Source organism: Notothenia rossii, assembly GCF_949606895.1.
Source record: "Notothenia rossii genome assembly, chromosome: 9".
NCBI lineage: Eukaryota > Metazoa > Chordata > Actinopteri > Perciformes > Nototheniidae > Notothenia > Notothenia rossii.
In genome coordinates this window covers 30,715,227-30,738,241 of record NC_136907.1, presented here as the reverse complement: position 1 = coordinate 30,738,241, position 23,015 = coordinate 30,715,227, and the positions used below count along the sequence as shown (strand labels likewise).

Here is a 23,015-nt window from a genome sequence, read left to right as displayed (position 1 = left end):
AGTTTTTCTGTTTTGCACATCCTCCTATTAAAGGTGGGGTAGGTAATTTTGGAGAAACCAGCTCGAGTGGCTAGAATTTGAAAATACACAACAGGAAAAAATCTGTCACTTCCTGACAGAGCCCCTCCACCAACACACGAACGCGCACATGACCATTGAGGGCACAAGATAAGTTTGTGCACAGATGTAAGGCTGACAGGCAGGTAGGCCATCCAGTTATTTTAGCCGGGCCGGTTAAAATGATTGGTCGTGCTTTTTACAGTGCTACGTCTTCCACAGATGAAATTCTTTTTATGGATTTTTTGTCAAAGCACTTAAGATATTCATTGCTATTGGGATGTTAAGAGCATTCCATGGAATATAACAAAAAGTGTATCTCGAGCCGGTTTCTCAAATGTACCTACCCCACCTTTAATATCTTTGTACATCCAGCACTAAACTGTTTTATTGTAGAGATCACTTACATTATCTTCTTGATATTTTATATTCTATATTTCTATCATTGACCTTCTACTTTCCCCCTATAAAAGTATGTAATCTTAATATTTTTTTCATCAAATATAACATATCCAACAAAAAAAATCAATAACGTGCTTTAACCACTAGGTGGTGCAGGTTAAAAAACTGTCAAGTTTAAAGTGTTAACACAAATTATACTTTTTATTATTAGTGTAGGACACTTATATATGTGTAACATCTGAAGATGTGTAGTTGTATTCATGTTTTCACATAATTTTACAGGATATTGCTATATTATTTCACATTTTTTACTTCTACACATTAATATCAGATTTGTAAAACATCACAGACAGAAAGGTATATCCATCATTTAATGGTAAGCTATTGAAATTCTGAATCCATAGATGTTTCTCCCATCACCCCAAACCCCTGACTATTCTTTCAACTCAGTATTTACATTCTTTAATTCAAAGAAAATCAATAATATCTTTAAAAATTACAAGTCCTTTTCTATTAGCGGTGCACCGTTATGGTGTAAATATAACCTATCTACCAATTGGATCAAATATAAAAGTCAGCCAAATTAATATTGATACTGCAAGGAGACTTATTGTGTGAAGAGAAATTGAAGATGTTGTTTAATTGCTGATATATTTATGATCCACGTCACGTCACGGTGGAAGTTCTTCCAGTTTGTCTTCTAATCAGGGCTCTATAAATAAAGAACTACGGCAGATGTGTAATATTTAATGCCGCCACACCGTGTATTACTTAAGCAATAGCTCACGACAGGCCGTGGTATATGCTCATTATATCACAGCTAAGGGGCGTGGTTCGGCCCGACGCGAAGCCGAAGTGAGCTATTGCTTTTATAAAACGGTTACCAAGTGTGGCAATATGAAAGAAAAATACACACTCTAATTTAAATAGTTTTTATTAGTGAATTATGATGTTCAAAATAAAATAGTCCCTCCGTTGCCTTCTGAACAAAACATAGTGCGAGGTGGTTGCTATGCAACAACACTAACAGCTAGCGAACATATTAGACAGAGAGCGTTGATCCATTATTTGGCTATTTACATGAATGTTTATGTTGCTGTTTATTGTGCACCCACTGAAAAACAGTCCAGCATCAGTAGCATGGCTTACGTGGTCACTTGTATAGGTTGAGGTTGTTCTAGGCTGTTGCTTGGCGTGGCGAGAATATTGCTCCACTTTCTCCGGTCCCCGAGATTCGGCTTCCAGTAGCTCTGGAGAGAGCTTTTGCACCTGTGGCCACTAAAGGTCATAATTTCTCTGCTTTGTTTCAAGACCTGCATCAGAAAGCTTTTGAATGGTGGTACTTTTCCAGTTGGTCTACCTGCTCTTCACGTAGCTCTGCATGTCGTCGTTTAGGTGCTTATTTTTTCTGGAGATAGGCACTCCTCAATCCACTCCTCCATAGTAAGACCCCCCCGGAGGTCGAAGTCAATCTTAAATGTTTCTTATGCTTTGTAAGTTTGTTTCGCAATGGAAGAAATGTAAATATATTTATAAAACTGACAAGTCAAATCAAGCAATCTGATTGGTCGATACTGTTTTTGCGGACCTCTTTGATTACAGATTTGAAAACATCGTTGCTTGCTTTAAAAGTAGCACAATTCATTATGTCAAACCTTGGAAAGTGTCTAGATATATCTGCCCTAATGCCAAAGGAACTGCACACTGAATATGTTTTGCCGTTTGATGTCTATGTCTGGACCGCTGCGTAAAAAGGAGGGTTTCTGCCCTGTTACTTCTCCGCTGCTTTCTTGTTCCAGTATGAAAAGCAATTCAGCCCAACGGTATACTGTTTTTCTCAAACGCGGAGGGATACTGACTTGTTGTGAAAAGTAACTTACAATTCTACCCGTGGTATACGCTCAGTATATCACGGCTAAGAACAAATCAGATTGCTTGATTTGACTTGTCCGTTTTATAAAATGCCGTCATATGACGACGTCCAAAGAGAAAAAGTACACTCGGAATAAAGTATTATTTCTTCATTTTTTCAGATTTCATATTGCATAAACATCATATCCCAACGTGCATTGCGGCTAAAACATCCAATTACCCAGCGCCATATAGATAGATTCTATCTATATGGCGCTGCAATTACCGAGCTTCCACCATAGCTGAGGATCTTGGGTAATCAGTTCAGTGGGTGTGTATCGCCTACGTCTGTTTCCGGTGACTTTATTTTGAAATTCAGTTCCTGACGGACGGCAAAAAAGACAGATATTATAGAATTAAACAAATAAATAAAAACAAGGAGAATTGTGTGTTATTGTTGAGTAAATAACAGTGTGTTAATTAGGAAAGAACAACAAATTAGAAGGAAAAAAAAATTAAAAGATAAAAAAAAATACTGATTTCAGTATTCTGAGGCTCTGAGCCCCCATTTCTTTTCGTCAAGGATGGCAAATAGAAATACATTGCTTTGGAAATCTTTCTGTGTGACACGAAAAAAAGGGGAAAATCAAGTTGGTGAACACGAATCAATAGATTAAATGCCGTGAGACTGGGTTGATTATTAAGGGTGCACCATTTACCAGGTTTCTCAGTGTGATAACATGTCTACACTTTCTTTCAGACACAACCTAGGTCTCTTCATAAGTGTATGGAAACATTCTCTAAAGACAATACCATTTCACTGAGACAGTCATCCAGGATGTCGAAGTTGGAGGTGTCCGTTGGATTAGAGACTTCAGGCAGAAAGGGGGCTGGGAGTTTATGCAGGGAAGCCCAGTCCAGTCCACAGAAGAAGGGATTGCTCCTGAAGTCACTGAAGCCTTTCCTTCCCAGACGGACTTCCCTTTCACAGATGAGCCCAGTGATAAAGGAACAAGCCTTGTCTGAAATCTCAGGACCAGAAGAAGGGAATTCGAAATACTCCTGGGGATGAAGATGAGGAAGACACATTTCAAAATGTCTTTTGATTACATCACTTCTTCTGATACCACTAGTAGTATAACTACTGCTAAGCAAAAGGGTTTTAAGGAAGTCTTACTCTTGCCTGCTCCTTCCAAATCCAATGTACTGTTGTGTAGTACACAATCTTAAAAATGCTTTCTACTGTATTTCAAACTGTATTCTAAAAAATACAGCTTTGAATCATCCTGAAAAGGTACATTTCCAAATGATGACCCAGTTTCTGTAAATGTCCCCCTCTTATCACCAGGCTACTTACTGAAGAATCAAAACCAAAGGCTGATTTGAAAATGATTTTATATAATTAGAAATGATTTTATTGCTTTGGCTAAAACAAATTTGTCACGCTATCTTCAGACAACTGCAACTAGGCAATGTTCTCCAGTGGTCTGCTAGAGAAATACTCATAGAATGCATTATTTGACGATCATAATCAAGTTTTCATCAAAGCCATAAAATCAATATATAGGTAAAGTAAACATAAATATTTATAAATAATGAAAACTGAGAACATTTTGTCAGCGTGTCAATGTACCTGGAAGTTGATGATCTTGGCGTATGTTTCCGAGATGGACTCTGCAAAGAAGGGTGTGGTCCCCAGCATCATCTCATAGGCACAGATACCCAGAGCCCACCAGTCACATTCAGGACCATAACCTCCAGCCCCCTCTATGGCCCTTAAAATCTCTGGAGACAAATAGTCAGGGGTCCCTACTGCTAGTGACGAGTGAACCTGAAATGAAACAAGCAGGCCAATTGATTTTAAATAGAAATGTATAAGGTCATGGCCAGAATTTCCAATTTGTTTTGTTGTTTTAAAAATTCACTCACAAGAACAAATGTTTTAACATGATATGCTGGATTTTTGTCATTCTTTTACCCTCTTTAGAGTATCTTTTGTGAAAATTCTAAGAAAGTGTCAACCCTCACCATCCCATCCTCGAGGAGCCTCAGACAGGAACCAAAGTCCCCTAGTCGTATGTGTCCATCCGCTGTCAGCAGGATGTTGTCAGGTTTGATGTCTCTGTGTAAGAAATTGGGAAGAACGGGCCATTTTCATCTCTAAATGTCAGATTTAATTGATATCACATTATTTACCTCCATGTCACAGTCCCAGGATAGAGTGCATACATGTTAGTGTGTAGTCTTAAAGTCCCAGGCCTGATTTGGCGTCACAGAAATGAACCGTTTTGCAGTTAAGATCAAGATTAGGACCGAGTCTAAAAATGGGTGTGGCCTCAGAAAGGGCGAAAAAGTGTGGAACAACTTGATGCCCCTGTGGCCCAATTTGGCATAGCTGCTGGTGTGATCCCATCGACAAATAGTCCCTAGTTTAAGGAGAAGAATAGTGTACCTGTGTACATATCCCAGTCTGTGGATGGAGTCAATTGCCATGATCATCTCAGCCAGGTAGAACTGAGCCATGTCCTCGTGGATCCGGTCTCCAAACTTACTGAGCAGAGTCAGCAGGTCCCCCCCTACATAGTAATCCATCACCAGGTACTGAAGGAGGACAGGGTGGATGTGTTGGAAAATAGCAGCAGAATTTTTGTTAAAAGCAGAATATGCTAGCAGTACAAGTACAACATACTTGACATCATGTATGTTCATACGCACCAGGTAGTTGTCATCCTGAAAGGCATAGTGCAGCTCTGTGATCCAGCATCGGTCGCCCCTGAGTAACACCTCCCTCTCCTCCTGGTAACACGCTGTCTATGTAAAACACAAACACAAAGGCTTCAAGTAGAAAGACAGATATCCAAATAATTGTCCCACTGAGGCACAAAACAAATCATGGACAGTTTCACCATGTGCTTTAATTTGTAAGTAATTCATCTAAGCCCAGCCTTTGCAGTGAGAACAGCACATATCCAGCTAGAAATGTTTGGTTCTAAAAGCATTCTGAGAATGTTAGTCATTGTTCTAGGAAGGTTTTCAGCGGGAAGTTTTTGTTTGGTTCCCAGAACGTTCTTCTGAAAGGTAGGATAACGTTCTCTAAAAACATTCTTAAAATGTTTGGTGATAACATTGTTAGAACATTATGCCCTCCTATTCTTAAAACGTTTTCAACGGGAAGTTTTTGTTTGGTTCCCAGAAAGTTCTTCTGAAAGGTAGGATAACGTTCTCTAAAAACATTCTTAAAATGTTTGGTGATAACATTGTTAGAACATTATGCCCTCCTATTCTTAAAACGTTTTCAGCGGGAAGTTTTTGTTTGGTTCCCAGAATGTTCTTCTGAAAGGTATGATAACGCTCTCTAAAAACATTCTTAAAATGTTTGGTGATAACCTTCTTAAAATGTTTTTGAAAACATTGTTAGAACGTTATGCCCTACTATTCTTAAAACGTTTTCAGCAGAAGCTTTTATTTTGGTTCCCAGAATGTTCTTCTGAAAGGTAGGATAACGTTCTCTAAAAATATTCTTAAAATGTTTTTAATAACATTGTTAGAACATTATGCCCTACTGTTCTTAAAACGTTTTCGCCAGAAGCTTTTCCTAAGCTAAAGGAGGTTATAAAGGAAGTTTGAAACCTCCTTTCCTATCATGTAGAGAATTTGAACGGCACTTATTATTTAGATGTATGCGCTCATACATCTTAAGAAAGTTATCACCAAAAATGGTAAGAATGTTTTTAGAGAACGTTATCCTACCTTTCAGAAGAACATTCTGGGAACCAAAATAAAACGTCCCGCTGAAAACGTTTTAAGAATAGTAGGGCATAATGTTCTAACAATGCTATCAACCACATCTTAAGAAGTTTATCAAAAACATCTTAAGAAGGTCATTAAAAACATTTCAAGAAGGTTATTACCAAGCATTTCAAGAATGTTTTTAAAGAACGTTATCCTACCTTTCAGAAGAACATTTTGGGAACCAAAATAAAACGCCCCGCTGAAAACGTTTTAAGAACTGTAGGGCACAATGTTCTAATAATGTTATCAAAAACATCTTAAGAAGGTTATCAAAAAAATCTTAAGAAGGTTATCACCAAACATTTCAAGAATGTTTTTAAAGAATGTTATCCTACCTTTCAGAAGAAAATTCTGGGAACCAAAATAAAACGTCCCGCTGAAAACATTCCTAGAACAACCAATGGTAACAAACATTTCTAGCTGGGAACTCACACATGCCACCGCAAACATGCAATATCTGCTTACAGCTTATCATGAATTACGTGCTTGTTTGTTTTTTTCAAAAGGAAAATATGGTGACATCAGATTTTTTTTAAAACATCCTTTTCAAACAAATGCAACAAGTTTGTTTATTAAAGCTCTCTAGAAATAAATCTGACGTTGACCATGACCGTGTTAATATTTGCCATAACAGCAACGTTTTATAAAAAAAGAACAACATCCTGAAAACATTTTCAGAATGTTTCTTGGAGAATGTTCTTCAATTGTTATCATGTAACATTGAGGGAACGTTTTATAAAGAACATCTTTAATGTGTTACCCAACAACGCCCAAAGCACATCCTTATAGGTAACGTTAGCCAAAGTTGTGAGAACGTTCCCCGCTAGCTGGGTACTCTTTGTCTTGTGAATGTGAGAGCAGAGGCCTGTACGACGAAACCGGTTCAACATAACCTGGATATGTTTGAGTTACCCTGGGGGTATACTACGAAGCAGGATTTTCGTTTAGCAAGATAACTTCTGGGATTTCCGGTACTACGAAGATGGTTCACTTTTTAGGGGGCTAGATCTCCATGGTGACTTATCCTGGAACCTAGTCTGTGCTCGGAAGCAGGATAGGTTCCAGGATAAGAGATCAACTCAGCGAAAGCACCACGCCTGCTGACCAATCAGAGCTCAGTGTGCGGAGGAATTGGAAATACACTTTAAACTGCCGTTGCAGGAAACCCAGCTAGCGAGGAACGTTCTTACAACTTTGGCTAATGTTACCTATTGGTTCTAACAAGGTTTTAAAGAAACGTTTTATTCTGATGTTCAAAGAACCTTTTTAGGATGTTTATTTGTTGTCAAATAATGTTCCTATAAGGTTTAAGGTTAACTAAGACATAACGTTTTAACTGCAACATTCAGAGGATGTTTTGAGGATGTTATTAAGGCCTGAGATGACAGAAAGTTTTTTTATAAAACGTTCCTTTAATGTGATATGTTAACAATGGTGGAATGTTTTGCCTGCAACATTCTAAGGATGTGTTTTGGACGTTGTTGGGTAACACATTAAAGATGTTCTTTATAAAACGTTCCCTCAATGTTATATGATAACAAATGAAGAACATTTTCAAAGCAACATTCTGAAATTGTTTTCAGGATGTTATTGAGGCCTGAGATGAGAGTAAGGGTTGTATACAAATGTTCCCTCAATGTTACATGATAACAAATGAAGAAAATTCTCCAAGAAACATTCTGAAAATGTTTTCAGGATGTTATTGAGGCCTGAGATGACAGAGAGTGTTTTACAAAATGTTCCTTTAATGTGATATATTAACAAAGGTGGAACGTTTTGCCTGCAACATTCTAAGGACGTGTTTTGGACGTTGTTGGGTAACACATTAAAGATGTTCTTTATAAAACGTTCCCTCAATGTTACATGATAACAAATGAAGAACATTTTCAAAGCAACATTCTTAAAATGTTTTCAGGATGTTATTGAGGCCTGAGATGAGAGAAAGGGTTGGATAAACTGTTCCCTCAATGTTAAATGTTAACAAATGAAGTACATTCTCCAAGAAACATTCTGAAAATGTTTTCAGGATGTTATTGAGGCCTGAGATGACAGAAAGTGTTTTACAAAATGTTCCTTTAATGTGATATGTTAACAAAGGTGGAACGTTTTGCCTGCAACATTCTAAGGACGTGTTTTGGACGTTGTTGGATAACACATTAAAGATTTTCTTTATAAAACGTTCCTTCAATGTTACATGATAACAAATGAAGAACATTTTCAAAGCAACATTCTGAAAATGTTTTCAGGATGTTATTGAGGCCTGAGATGAGAGAAAGGGTTGTATAAACTGTTCCCTCAATGTTACATGATAACAAATGAAGAACATTCTCCAAGAAACATTCTGAAAATGTTTTCAGGATGTTATTGAGGACTGAGATGACAGAAAGTGTATTATAAAATGTTCCTTTAATCTGATACGTTAACAAAGGTGGAACGTTTTGCCTGCAACATTCTAAGGATGTGTTTTGGGCGTTGTTGGGTAACACATTAAAGATGTTCATTATAAAACGTTACATGATATGATACATGATAACAATTGAAGAACATTCTCCAAGAAACATTCTGAAAATGTTTTCAGGATGTTATTCTTTTTTTATAAAACGTTGCTGTTATGGCAAATATTAACATGGCCATGTTCAAAGTCAGATTTATTTTTAGAGCGCTTTAAAAAACAAAGTTTTTGCATTTGTTTGAAAAGGATGTTTAAAAAAAAATCTGATGTCACCATATTTTCCTTTTGAAAAAAACAAACAAGCACGTAATTCATGATAAGTTGTAAGCAGATATTGCATGTTTGCGGTGGCATGTGTGAGTTCCCAGCTAGAAATGTTTGTTACCATTGGTTGTTCTAGGAATGTTTTCAGCGGGACGTTTTATTTTGGTTCCCAGAATTTTCTTCTGAAAGGTAGGATAACGTTCTCTAAAAACGTTCTTGAAATGTTTGGTGATAACCTTCTTAATATGTTTTTGATAATCTTCTTAAGATGTTTTTGATAACATTATTAGAACATTATGCCCTACTGTTCTTAAAACGTTTTCAGTGGGGCGTTTTATTTTGGTTCCCAGAATGTTCTTCTGAAAGGTAGGATAACGTTCTCTAAAAACATTCTTAACATTTTTGGTGATAACTTTCTTAAGATGTTTGAGCGCATACATCTTAATAAGTGCCGTTCGAATTATCTACGTGATAGGAAAGGAGGTTTCAAATTTCCTTTATAACCTCCTTTAGCTTAGGAACCACTGAACCTCCCTTACCGAAAGGAGAGGAAAAAAAAATACTGCCCCACAATGCCTTGCAGCCGCAGCATTTGCCAATACACAACAGTCGTCCGTTCACGGAAACAACTGATTATGACGGAGAAATTATATCATGAAACTTACGATGCTTATTAAGCATTTTAAAACGTATGTGGTAAGTTGCCAAAGTGCTTTTTTTTTAAATGTTCATCAGTATTATAATCAAAAAGAGAAATATGAACGTTAGTTTTTACTGAAATGATTAAATAAAGTCAACATTTCACAGAGCTGTGTGGGGTTTGTTCAACTTTTAAAATATGTTTGAATGGTGATATACACAGTGATGGATGTTAAGGACTAACGTTTATAATAAATACATGCCAGTTAGTGGGGAACGTTCTCACAACTTTGGCTAACGTTACCTATAGGTTCCAATAAGGTTTTAAAGAAATGTTTTAATCTGATGTTCAAATAACCTTTTTAGGACGTTTATTATTTCAAATAATGTTCCTATCAGGTTTAAGGTTAACTAAGACATAACGTTTTAACTGCAACATTCAGAGGATGTTTTGAGGATGTTATTGAGACCTGAGATGACAGAACGTTTTTTTATAAAATGTTCCTTTCATGTGATATGTTAACAAAGGTGGAACGTTTTGCCTCCAACATTCTAAGGATGTGTTTTGGACGTTGTTGGGGTAACACATTAAAGATGTTCTTTTATAGAACATTCCCTCAATGTTACATGAGGACCAAAGAAGAACATTTTGAAAGCAACATTTGGATAATGTTTTCAGGAGGTTATTATTTTTTCATAAAATGTTCCTCTGATGCGAAATACTAACAGGGTCATGGTCAACGTCAGATTTATTTGTAGTGCGCTTTAAAAAACAAAGTTGTTGTATTTGTTTGAAAAGGATGTGTTAAACCCGAGCCTGTTTTTCAGGTTTCAGGTTCGAAAATGACATTCCCAGAACAAATTACCATATCTTCCCTTCTAAAAGGGTTAAATGAATAATCTTTTTTCTCAAAGTAATGATAAACCTGTCAGTTGGATGTAGAAAAGTCAGATTCAATATAGATGTTTTTTATTTTAAAGAAAATTCAGATTGAACATGGTAAAAAACTGTAAATTATAGTGTCCGTCCAAAAAATATTTTGTACTTATAGTGAAAAATAACCTTGGATGATGGGTTAGTAGACTAAAAGCTTTAGGAATCCAAAGTACAACATATAATAATTACCATGTATCAAGATTGATTCAAAACAAGTGATATTTGATCTTTTAGACAGATTTAGCAAACAAGAAACCTCTTCTGGGGCCATTTGGGTGGATTTTTCATATCTCTGGCTCCCCTTGCTGGATTTTGACATTTATCATCTCTTTCTAACCGTCAGAGCCAATGGAATTGAAGGGAACTCCCACATAGTCCTTATTTGGTTGTGTGTGTGTGTTAGACTGACGCATAGCCAAGACCGGAAGCAGCAGCCACTCTGGTGGCTACCATTAGCAGCTAACTTTTGCTCTGCGATTTTTACATACAAATGGAATTATGGATTATAAATAAGACAAATTATTGCCCAGAAACTTTATCAACCTATGGATTAACCGATTCAACCGCATTTTTTCTCGTTTTAATGCCATTGAACACGTCTTTTGATCAGATTAACAGCTACGGTGAGACGATCTCCCTAGAAGCTCCGTAAAGGTACGTGTTATTATGTCTGTCTTTGCTTCCCCTGTCGCAAATTCGGATCACTCAGTGATGATACTATATACCTAAATAATCTGTGGAACCTCAGTTTTAATCGAATATCTTGTATGTGCAGCTACGATAAGTAATAAGAGTACTTTTATCTTGAGTTCTGTGCCAATGTCCGTTAGCATATTTCGCTAAGGGGTCATTTAGATGCTTCTTATGAGACTTGTGTTTTGTTTTGGTAAAAATTGTTTATATCGTCAGTTAGCTGAGATTATTTCCGTTAATCTGGTATAACACATTAATAGGTTCTTAAATATTAAGATCCCCTGAGACACAGTGTCGTGAAAAAAAAACAGGGTCCCCTGTTTGCATGTCTGAGTTCCTAGCTAGACATTGTTAGTCCTAAAAACATTTTGAAAATGTTACTATTCATTGTTCTAGGAATGGTTTCATCGAGAAGTTTTATTTTGGTTCCCAGAATGTTCTTCTGAAAGGTAGGATAACGTTCTCTAAAAACATTCTTAAAATGTTTTTGATAACATTGTTCGAACATTATGCCCTACTGATTTTTTATGTTGCCAGAAGGTTATTATTTTAGATAAGGATAACATGGTTTATGTTAAAAAAATCATGCAAATGTTCTATGGTAACAATTTACTAAAATATGTTTACATTATTTGAACATAAAGACATAATATTCCTGTAATTGTTCAACTCAAAATTCCTGGGTAAGTGGACTGACCACTGTCTGGCCGTGCAACACCCACAGTGTCACATACTGTATGCAGAAGTATTATTTTAAGCAACACATTAAGTTGACGAAACACTCGAGTCAAATGTAATTAAAGTCAGATCCACTCGTGTCTTAGACGGGGCAGTGATATCATAAACCTGTTAATGTACACATTCAAACCATTTTCTTTTACCAGCTGTATTCACCTTGCAGGTGCAGCTATGTGGCTTTTATCCTGGATAAAGTGTTTAAGTCATGGATGTTTAAAGTTTAACGTCTTCATATTTGTCTAATATTATTATTGACTTTTCATTCAGGAAGTATGACGCTGCGCTGTCAGTACTCTTGTCCATGTTTGTGGTTGGTCGATTGCCCCAAATACCACCCCTTTAATGTGAACGCGCACCTAACTAGATAGGGTAAGGCTGGCTTGAGTAATCGAGTTGATAACCCGCGTCGTAGGACAGTTTAGCGAGAGCGCGTTTGTTTTAGATTAGGTCAACCGGCTAACTCAAACATATCCAGGATATGCTGAACTAGATTCGTAGTACAGGCCTCAGGCTAGCCCGTCGTGTGTGTGTGTGTGTGTGTGTGTGTGTGTGTGTGTGTGTGTGTGTGTGTGTGTGTGTGTGTGTGTGTGTGTGTGTGTGTGTGTGTGTGTGTGTGTGTGTGTGTGTGTGTGTGTGTGTGTGTGTGTGTGTGTGTGTGTGTGTGTGTGTGTGTGTGTGTGTGTGTGTGTGTACCTCTCCTCGCCTCAGCATGTCCCACTTATTCATAATCTTCAGAGCATACACTTGCTGTGTGCTTCTCATCCTTGCCACAGCAACCTGCAGCGGTGACGATTAAGAAGAACGTGAAGTTTCAAATTAATAACAGACCTTGTCACTGCTCATGAAATAGGAAGACACATTTGGGTAAATAGAGTGTAAAAGCAGATACTTCAAAATGCTTGATCAGATCATGTTAATATGAGTATCACTCCTGCTCACCTCACTGAATGTGCCTCTGCCAATCACCTTCAGGATATGAAAGTCTTCCCTTTTGATGCGAGTCCTTCTCACCTGCCTTACCAGGGGCTCGGCTGTGATTGGACGAGAGAAGGGAGAGATTGTTTCATTTTCATGATACATTGTAGCTTACAAATAAGACAGGACAAGGGATCTGATCAACCAGAAACATGACAGATGGTAACGCAGAAATGTTTTGTCTTTATGGATGGAAGGACTTAAACTTCCTAAGCACCAACAGTACCACAGTTGAAAAAACATATCCTTATCCTCAATTTCATACAAGGAGTTCAGATGAGTCATTTGAAACCCTGCATGCTTGATTTGTTTGTTTGATTGTGCTAAGCCAAAATTAAATAAATAAGTAACTTAATAAATATATACAAATATATTGATGTAAAATTACATCAATAAAAGAAATGGTATGGCATTTTGCGGACTGAGCTTATTGGTTTTCTTGCAGTAAGACATATATGAAAAGATTGATAGAATTACACTTACAATGTAATTTACTCTAACACTTACTATGAAGCAAGAGCTAGCACATAATTAGCATCACTTAGATTAAATTAACGCAGCGTCCACACGGCAGCTTGCGTTGAAGCTTGCCGGCGGGCGTGTCTGAAGCTCAATCAACAACGAATCACACAAGCACGCGGTTTGATTGGCTAGAGCTTGTACCGGCATATGATTTGATTGGCTGACACTTCCGTCGAAGCTTAAAAAGTTGAAATGTTCTCAACTTTTGAAGCGAGCAACGGAGGCAAAGCGAGGCGACGGAGCCACAATGCAGTTCGGCAAAGCGTGACGTCACCCCATTCAAAGTGAATGGAGAAAACTATTGAGGGAAATAAACATACAAGAGACAATGTGTTATGCAGATTTTTTTGCTGCATGCTGGCTTCGCTCCATATGTTCTATAATCCTCTTCCCCTTATAGCCTTTCTTTGTTTTCACTTTAACTTTAGTCTAGCTGCCAGGTAACACATAGAACACAAAGGCACACAGTCTCAATCAGGTGACCCTATATTATGTCATTGCTAAAACCATCATCATCATCTGCCCCCAATATAAATAAAAGCAAAACAAATAAACAGAGAAGACATAAAATGCGGCCAAATTAAATTGGTTTATATATTTACCTTTTTTTTTCTGTTACCATACTAAAACTTTGTATAAATTCCTAAAGAGATTGAGATTAAGATCACTTTCATTAAGCCCTGATGGGGATTTCAGTCCTTGATTTGCACCAAGGACACCTCGGCAGAGCCCAGGAGGCAAACCAGCAATTCTCAGGCTACCAGTCCGCACTCTGTATTTTTGGTCGGATCTGGACCTGAACCGGTTACCCTTCAGATCCCAAGCCAAGTCCCTACAGACCGAGATGCCACCCCTATGTAGTGCAATAGCACAAAGGTCAGTGATCTGTATGACATCAAAATGAATGCTGTCCATTCATCAGTCTATTTCTATTCTAGCATAGAAACAGTCGTCTGTGTGTTTTTCTGTGACGCAACATGCATGCCCAGCCCCTGACCCAGGGCGACAGCATGTGTTCGCAGAGGATAAAGGATCCTTGTCACAGGATTGTCCTCTGACTCAGGAAACGTTGAGCTCTGAGGCCGCAGCGTGTGTGTGTGCCTGCAGGTTCTCTCTCTTGCATTCCTCTAAGTGTGTGAGGAGGTGGGGAATGAAAATAAAAATGAAGGACTGGAAACTTGCCTCAATTCATAAATGATAGCTGCTATTTTTAGATGTACTTAGAAACTCCAATTCAGACAGTTACTCTGCTGAAGAGGAACTCCCTTTATGGTAAATATAATTTTCTAACTGAAGGGACACACCGATCAGGAAACGGTGTGTGTGTTCACATGTTATAGAAGTAGAGTCATAACAAAATGACCACATCTTAAAAAGGAAGATCAGTCAAGGACATCCAGAAGGTCAAATCATCTGATCGCTTTAAAGCTTGTAAACACTTCAATCAGGGTCATTATAGGATTTGTCATATTCTGGAACATCCCTGAGTCTCCACTTACCACTCACTCATTAAATCCATGACAACATGTTGGAGCCTACAGAGAAACAAAACGCTACAGCCACTCACAAAGAGGGTGCACAAGCTTGAATGGGCAATTATGGAAGCATTGGTCAGACAAGTGCAATGTCAGAAATATCTGGATACTATTACTAATGAAAAGTTGCTGTTGAACACGTGTTAGCCACAGACCTTATTTCAGACTTCTAACCACAAACTTGCTGAAAAACGTTGACTTCGAGACGAGGGGACTGGAAGTGGAAAAAGGTTAAGTTATCTACAGGTTTAGAACTCATTCCTGCACCACTCTCAGCTTAAAAAGCATTCAACAAACCCATAGGTGGAATCATGATGACTATGTCCACCTCTTTTGTACCGTCTTTGTTTCTAATCCAGGTCTAGGTTACAGCGGCAGCAGACAAAGTGCCCAGACGTGCTTCACCCTGGCCAAATCCAAAAAATGCTAGGACGTTTGGCCAGGTGGGATATGTCATTGCTCCAGAAATCCAGATCCGTACAGCCTCATGTAGTTGTCTAGGTCGATTAATATTCTCTTAGCTATGTGGAAGTCTGACCGATGACTTCCTGATGTACAGTAAAGCCATGAAAAACATCCCATAATGTCCACCCAACACCTTGATAACTTTTGGGTGTAGTTTGAACAGTCTGCTCATTCCTCAGTGACATCCCTTCACAGATGCTCTTTATTAAAAATCCAAACACTGGGAGAAAAATGATTCTGTTTGTTTCTGGGAAGGAAATGGACCTCGCTGTCCGTCCTGTTCTGGTTGCTTCCTGCAGCTGTATCCCACCAAAAAAAGAAAGTCTGTGGAACAGTCAGGGGGGGGGGGGGGGGGGGGGTGTGTGTGTGTGTGTGTGTGTGTGTGTGTGTGTGTGTGTGTGTGTGTGTGTGTGTGTGTGTGTGTGTGTGTGTGTGTGTGTGTGTGTGTGTGTGTGTGTGTGTGTGTGTGTGTGTGTGTGTGTGTGTGTGTGTGTGTGTGTGTGTGTGTGTGTGTGTGTGTGTGTGTGTGTGTGTGTGTGTGTGTCAGCTTCCTATCGTCAGGAATGGAAATTACTCCCCTCCATGAAGAACGTCAGGGCAAAGAGATGGAGGAGTGAGGTTTGCAAAATGTATCAAATGTGTTGAACAGTTATTTGATATGATGGAAAGTCTCTATGTAAGATTTGTTACTAACATTTCTGCTTGTCATTTGCTTGATTCATGTCTACACAATTCCAATTAGGACATAAAACAAGAAACGCATTTGAATAGCTGAAGGGCCTTGTGAGGATATCCCATGACTGCACATGTTGATGACTAAACCCTCCGTAATAATCCATTCTGATATGTGGATAACAAATGTTTTGTATCAGGCTGAAAGCACATAGACAGCTGCTATACAGCACATGGTTTGTGAATGAATTGTGCTAGACTGTACAATTATTATTAGTAATGTACAATTTATTAGATGTTGATTTCATATCAACACAAAGGACAACATGTAAACTCTACTGTTACTTGCTGTTACTAGTGATATTTTTAATGAAAGAAAAAAACAGTGATGCAGTCAGCTCATGTAAATGTTGACTCTGTATCCATTACTGACCTCACCTATTAGGAAAACCGTGTAGAGGGTGACCAGAATCCACCAGTTCTTCTCGTCATAAAAAAACCTTAATGATTAAGGCCTCACTGAGCTTCACAGACGGCAACACAATAACTGAGTGTTAAAGTATTATTGTGCAAGCTTTTCCGCATTACGAAAGGTTCATAAAAATTGCAAATAAACATACTTTCCACATGCCTCTGACTTCACAATAAATATTTCCTCAGTAGGGTAGTTGCGAAGAACACTAATGAAGCATATTGTAAGTTCAAATCTTAAATGCATTTAAGTTATTCATTTGAATTGTTCTTCTCTCACTCCTTCAGCTGCCTCTAAAACGCTGATAATGAGTGCACTCTTTGAGTAAAAAATTAGCCAATTGGTCAATCATGGTGCTGTGTCAAACTGTATATCTATTCTTTATTCTGCTGGCGTCAGCTGAAAGACGAGATCAATGAGGCCCTCCTTCAAGTCTTTATATCCAGTTGAGCTCATCAGAAGTCCACTCCTCATCAAATCCAGATCTTTATTATTCTAATCTCATCTCAATCACCACCAGTGTCTACAAGACACCCTTAAGATATATACGGTTTCACTATGGGGCATGCCAAAGACTAGTTGATTAAAACAAAAAGTTGACCAAAGGAAGGGTGTTAACACAGACACATTGGACACTGGATCCTCCTTCCTGGACGCATTGTGTGGTTACATTTGGAGTGTCCCACCACTGAGGGCACATGATGACCCCATGCCCCGGTACTGAACAGTACCATAGATACACACATTCAAGGGTTTGCTGACACTAGTAGAGACAGAGGGAGGAGAGTGGACGAAGGGGTGAGAGTTGAGATGACATGCTATCAGACTTACACAGAGCAGAGGCAGGTACCCACATGTTTTACTGCAGTGTAAGACAACAGAACAATGTGACCTTAGAAAAGAAGAAACCAATTTATTTTGTATACAAAATGGCTCTTTAATACATGAATTAAAAGCAAACACAGTATTTGTGTTTAATAAGTCAGGTGTCCACCTATTGCATTAAAACAAAAATACATTTAAAATAAAGAAGAATGAAAGCCTGAATGAAAGCAAATTGATAATTCAGGCAGATTACCTATAATATTTTGATCTTTATTTTAAAATGTACTGTAAGTGCTGTAACTGCTAGTACTACCCATTCTTGTAAAAATGTACAAGCAATCTGATTGTCTTTTTAAAAAAAAGGTAATACAGTTACTCTTTTTTGTATCCTAATTACGTTACCACGTGATGCTTTTTTTTAACAAAAGAAGGCAACTTAGTTACATAAAAAAGATGTAATCAGATTTCTGTAACATTTCTAAAAATGATGGATTACTAGCAGGAATACAATGTCACTAAAAACCTAAAAAGATTGTATAGTGTTCGTTGTAAAGGATCAGATGTTCTCTCTTCTCTGTAAACTGTACTGTTCTGTAGGCTAATACTTTAAGTGTGAATCTATACGTCTACTGCCTGAATCTGCTTTATGGTTTTCACTTTCTTTGCTTCATTTGTTCTGTTTTTAATTCAGCAGGTGAACCTATATGTTCATTAAATAGAGTGTGTGAGCTTAACTGTGTGTGTTAAACTAAAATAGAGCTCAGATTTTATTTCTGCTTTTTCAAACTGTAGTATGTGCTCAAGTGTTGGTGTATAGGCTGCTGCCTGGATATGCTTCATGAAAGGAAGGTTTTCCTATAAATAAAATATTTGTTATCCTATTTTGGTTTCTTCAAGAGAGACTAGATCTATGGGAACACCTATATGAAACGTAGAGCAAGGGATCATTGTCCACAAGTTAATCGATCGCAGATGGCGTCGTGGTCACGGACGAATACAAATAAAAAAAATAAAATAAAATAAAAAAAAAACGAAATGGTTCGCGAAATATACTTGGGCGGCTAGTCTATGTGTGGGAAACCCTGGATATACATGTGCTCTTGTCTTTATTTACATTGCATTTCTTATTGTGATACGTTTTACAGGTAACTAATCATTTTAGCGGATTCCATTTTGAAACCCCCCAGCTCTGGTGGTCTCCGGTTGCTCTCTGGGTCAGAACACAGAGGTCAGCTCATTTTAGAGAGCTGTTTATATGCTGCTGTAATCCCTGAACAAATGCTGACCTTTGTCTGTCGGTCGCTCTTTAAATGGAATCCAGTGTGGATTTACAGCAGATGAATATCAAATCATTCATGTGTTTAGTGCAATTTGATAGTAATATTATCGCTATATGAGTTTGTTTATAAATCAGATGTTTTTTGTTCGTATGAAAGTCTTTTTCACATATTGTATACCGCATCCTGTACATTATAATAACACTAAATATGGATTGTGTGTCATAATCTGATCTGTGGAAAAACAACATGACTTTTGTTTCAACATGCTCAGTAGTGAATAAACTGTATGTCAAACATCTATTCCATTTTGTGTCATGTTTTAAAGCAAATAAAAGTGGCAGCAATTGTTATTTTTACCTATTTTATTATCTTAATTCAAACAGCGCTAATCTTTCTTTCTCACTGATTCTTATTTCATTTTGTCTTCATGAGGTTATGTTTTTATTTTAGGAAATCACCATTATCTCTTTATTTATTTTACCCAGGTACTTTGATGTATTTTCAAACGGCTTCGGGGGTCCTTAATAAGGACATACCATGTGACCTATAATATATATATTTTATTTCGGAAAAAATCTGATTCCAGCACCCAATGTGATGTAATTCATTTATGAACCCAAACTTAAATCAACGGTTTAGAGATCAAAGTCCAGACTTGTTTTCTAAGGATAAATCCAAATGTTTACATGCTTCCCAAAATATTCTCCAGCACATAAATGAAGGTGGAGATGTCAAGTGCGCTGAGACCCATGACACCTGAAGCTTCACTGACTTTTAATTGGCCAAACACAGCCCACAGTTTGGCAAATAATGAATCAACAATAAACCATCACTATATTTAATCCTGACATTGTTTTAAACCAGGGGTGTCCAAACTACGGCCCGGGGGCCAAAAGCGGCCCGCGGACCATTTTGAATCGGCCCTCAGCAAATTAAAAAAGTATAATGTAATACGGCCCACAAATGAAACTTGAGCTTTTCTTGTATCGTACTTGTTAAATGTATCTGTCAACATATATAACACAGTAGTATTCATGTGTTAATAGGACCAATTTACAATAAATTCAGTCAATTACATTTAAAAAAAAGTTCTAACAAATCTAAGTCGATAAGAAAAAAGCCCAATAACTTATATACATAACAACCTTGAAATACAACCTTCCTATTTCTCCATTATAATCAATCTGAGGTTTCTGTTTTAATGGATGAGCTGCCAACACTCACAAGCATCATTTACCTACATTTGATTGATTTTGCTAACTTATAACTGAACTCATGAGGCAATATACCTCTAGTGAGTGGCCCGGCCCTTCGAATATTTTTCTGTATGTATAGGCCCTCTGTGAAAAAAGTTTGGACACCCCTGTTTTAAACAAACCATGGCTCAGTTTGGTTAGCTTCAGTCTGTTTCAGTGGAGAAAGCTGAAACACATGACATCAATAACTAATTCAGGGACTCATCCAGTTAAGAGCAAAGGATTGGTAAAGGTTTTAGAAGCCACACACATATAAGGTTTGCATCAAATCATAACAAATACAAACTTGCAGTGGCACTCAGGTAAATTGTAAGAGCAGAATCATCCAATATGAACATAATACACTGAACAAAAATATAAACGCAACACTTTTGTTTTTGCTCCCATTTTTCATGAGATGAACTCAAAGATCTAAAACATTTTCTATATACACTAAGATAAGATAAGATAAGACTTTATTCATCCCGAAGGAAATTAACCATTTCTCTCAAATATTGTTCACAAATCTGAAAAAATCTGTGATTGTGAGCACTTCTCCTTTGCCGAGATAATCCATCCCACCTCACAGGTGTGGCATATCAAGATGCTGATTAGACAGCATGATTATTGCACAGGTGTGCCTTAGGCTGGCCACAATAAAAGGCCACTCTGAAACATGCATTTTTGCTTTATTGGGGGGGTCTGGGGGGGTCCGAAAACAAGTCAGTATCTGGTGTGAGGGTTAGGATTAGGGTTAGGGTTAGGGTTAGGGTAATGTTGTGAATCGAGTGGCCTGTGTTCATCGTCCATAACATACGCCTGCCCATACCATAACCCCACCACCACCATGGGCCACTCGATTCACAACATTACCCTAACCCTAACCCTAATCCTAACCCTCACACCAGATACTGACTGGTTTTTGGACCCCCCCCCAGACCCCCCCAATAAAGCAAAAATGCATGTTTCAGAGTGGCCTTTTATTGTGGCCAGCCTAAGGCACGCCTGTGCAATAATCATGCTGTCTAATCAGCATCTTGATATGCCACACCTGTGAGGTGGGATGGATTATCTCGGCAAAGGAGAAGTGCTCACTATCACAGATCTTTTCAGATTTGTTAACAATATTTGAAAGAAATGGTTATTATGTGTGTATAGAAAATGTTTTATATCTTTGAGTTCATCTCATGAAAAATGGGAGCAAAAACAAAAGTGTTGCGTTTATATTTTTGTTCAGTGTATGTAGTGGATTTGTGAAACTTTGTTAAGGCTCCTTTCTGCCTATACATTAGTTCTCCAACAGTTAAACAATGCGAGCAAGTCAAATCACCAACATGGAATTAGTGGATTAGCTTTGAGACAGTTCCTCATTGACAGAGTTAATCAATAATAAATGAACTTGTGTTGTCCTTACTCAGGAATGTAGCTCTTAAACGGCTAAAATATGTGCTCAGTCGCACGCAATGCTACATTTGGTGATGTATCGATTCACTGTCCTTGCCAAACAAAGTGTTCGCCAAGCAACAAGTACTGTCAGAAACCGGAGGAGTAATCTAGGTCAACATGTTAATATCTAATTTAAACAGTTGTCAGGAACTCGCCAGTGGCTTCATGTGTGAGTCAGTCAAGCAAAAGCAGAAGAACCTGGCACATAAAAAGAACACACACACACACACACACACACACACACACACACACACACACACACACACACACACACACACACACACACACACACACACACACACACACACACACACACACACACACACACACACACACACGTATACACTTAGCAACAAGAGGAAAACACTCACCCCATTGCAGGAAGCCAGAGACGTACTTCTCCCTTGCAAACTGTGAGGAGTAGAACTCCTGGTAGACCCCCACCAGCAGGTCCAACAGGGTTTGGAGCCCAACAGGCCCCGTGGACTGGAGCCCCTCGGCGGGGACAAGTGCACCAAGGCCAGGGCCCGTGGACATGGTGCCCGGTGGGTGAGGGGTCCGTTTAAAATTTCTTTGAAACCCTGGTGTCCATGGTGTGACGCATTTACAGTAAAACTCTTCTTCCTCAGGGTTAACAGTTGCTCTGTTTAGAATCACTGAATCACATTTACAATAACAGCCAGCCCTCACTTTCTTCTTGGGACTGACCCACCTGACCCCCCCGCCGTCACACACACTGACTCTCTGGAACTCTTTCTGGATCCCACCTAACCACACCCCAAGTTTCTTATAGTTCACTGTCACTTAGGTTATTTTCTCCTTCCTGTTTGTCTCTGCCTGTCCCTCCTCTCCTCTCCCCATGGCTCTGCAGCATCTGTCAAGCCTGCAGTTTCTCCAGCTCTGACTCCAGACCTTTTTTGGTCTTTGCCTCCCTCTCTCTCCGCTCCTTGTGTCCAAAGTACTCCAAACGGTCTACTACAACAGCAAGACCCAATAGAGAAGCATGTACATGATCTGAAACAAATCCTTTTTCCCTTTTACGTCTATCACTTTTTTACATTACCTGTCCTTGTTTCCCCTTTTTCTCCCCCCCGTGACAGAAACAGGAACCACTGACCTGAACTGTTGCTGTTACACTCATGTCATGTTTTGAAGAGTGCAAATCTCCTTTTTTGTCAACCGTCCAAGGACGTCTTTGAGTCCCCGTGATTATGTTTGTGTCCCTGCTGTGTCACTCATCTCTCCCCCTGTCTCCCCTCTCAGTCCTGCTCATGTCATGTCACCATCCTGCAGAACAGTTTCCTCTCCCCAGCTCAGTGGATTTGAAATTCCTTCGCTCTCCGTCTGTTTACCCGTTTACTCACTCTGTCCCTCTTTCCTCCTCTAATGCAGTAGCTCTCTGTGTCTGTACTCTCTGTCTCTCTCCGCTCTTTCTCCTCCCCAACTTTTCTGCCTCGACTTTTCCACTGTACAGCCTCCTTCCACTTCTCTCTTTATAAATACACCACAGCTGCCACACAGCACCGCCTTAAACTTTATTCTTTATCCTACAGCTGCACTGGCATCAAACTAAAGCTTCAAGCTTCCATATGCATAATAAAGCATCTTTTTTTATATAAAGTTAGTATTTGTGTCTTTTTTGTATTTCGTTTTTGTGTCACTGATCACTTGAGTGAGAAGATGTGTCAGTTATTTAAAATATAACAAAATAGGAATCAGTTGAAGGAACAATAAGGAATATTATAAACACAAAAATGTACATA

The 23,015-nt window shown here is 38.5% G+C and overlaps 1 protein-coding gene across 2 annotated transcripts in view; it reads right to left on the bottom strand.

Annotated features, from left to right (window-relative positions):
• Positions 1-22,712, bottom strand: part of dmpk (DM1 protein kinase) — a 31,993-nt gene extending 9,281 nt beyond the window's left edge. The window contains exons 1-8 of one of the 2 annotated variants that reach the window (XM_079649356.1): positions 21,624-22,712; positions 12,765-12,856; positions 12,519-12,602; positions 5,026-5,121; positions 4,763-4,911; positions 4,339-4,432; positions 3,944-4,141; positions 3,124-3,372 (exon numbers count right to left, since the gene is read on the bottom strand). In XM_079649356.1, coding sequence (XP_079505482.1) covers positions 3,124-3,372; positions 3,944-4,141; positions 4,339-4,432; positions 4,763-4,911; positions 5,026-5,121; positions 12,519-12,602; positions 12,765-12,856; positions 21,624-21,789 — 1,128 coding nt within the window. In that variant the 5' untranslated portion in view covers positions 21,790-22,712. The remainder of the gene's footprint in view (positions 1-3,123; positions 3,373-3,943; positions 4,142-4,338; positions 4,433-4,762; positions 4,912-5,025; positions 5,122-12,518; positions 12,603-12,764; positions 12,857-21,623) is intronic. The other variant, XM_079649355.1, reaches the window with a different exon arrangement.
• Positions 22,713-23,015: the final 303 nt, after the last annotated feature.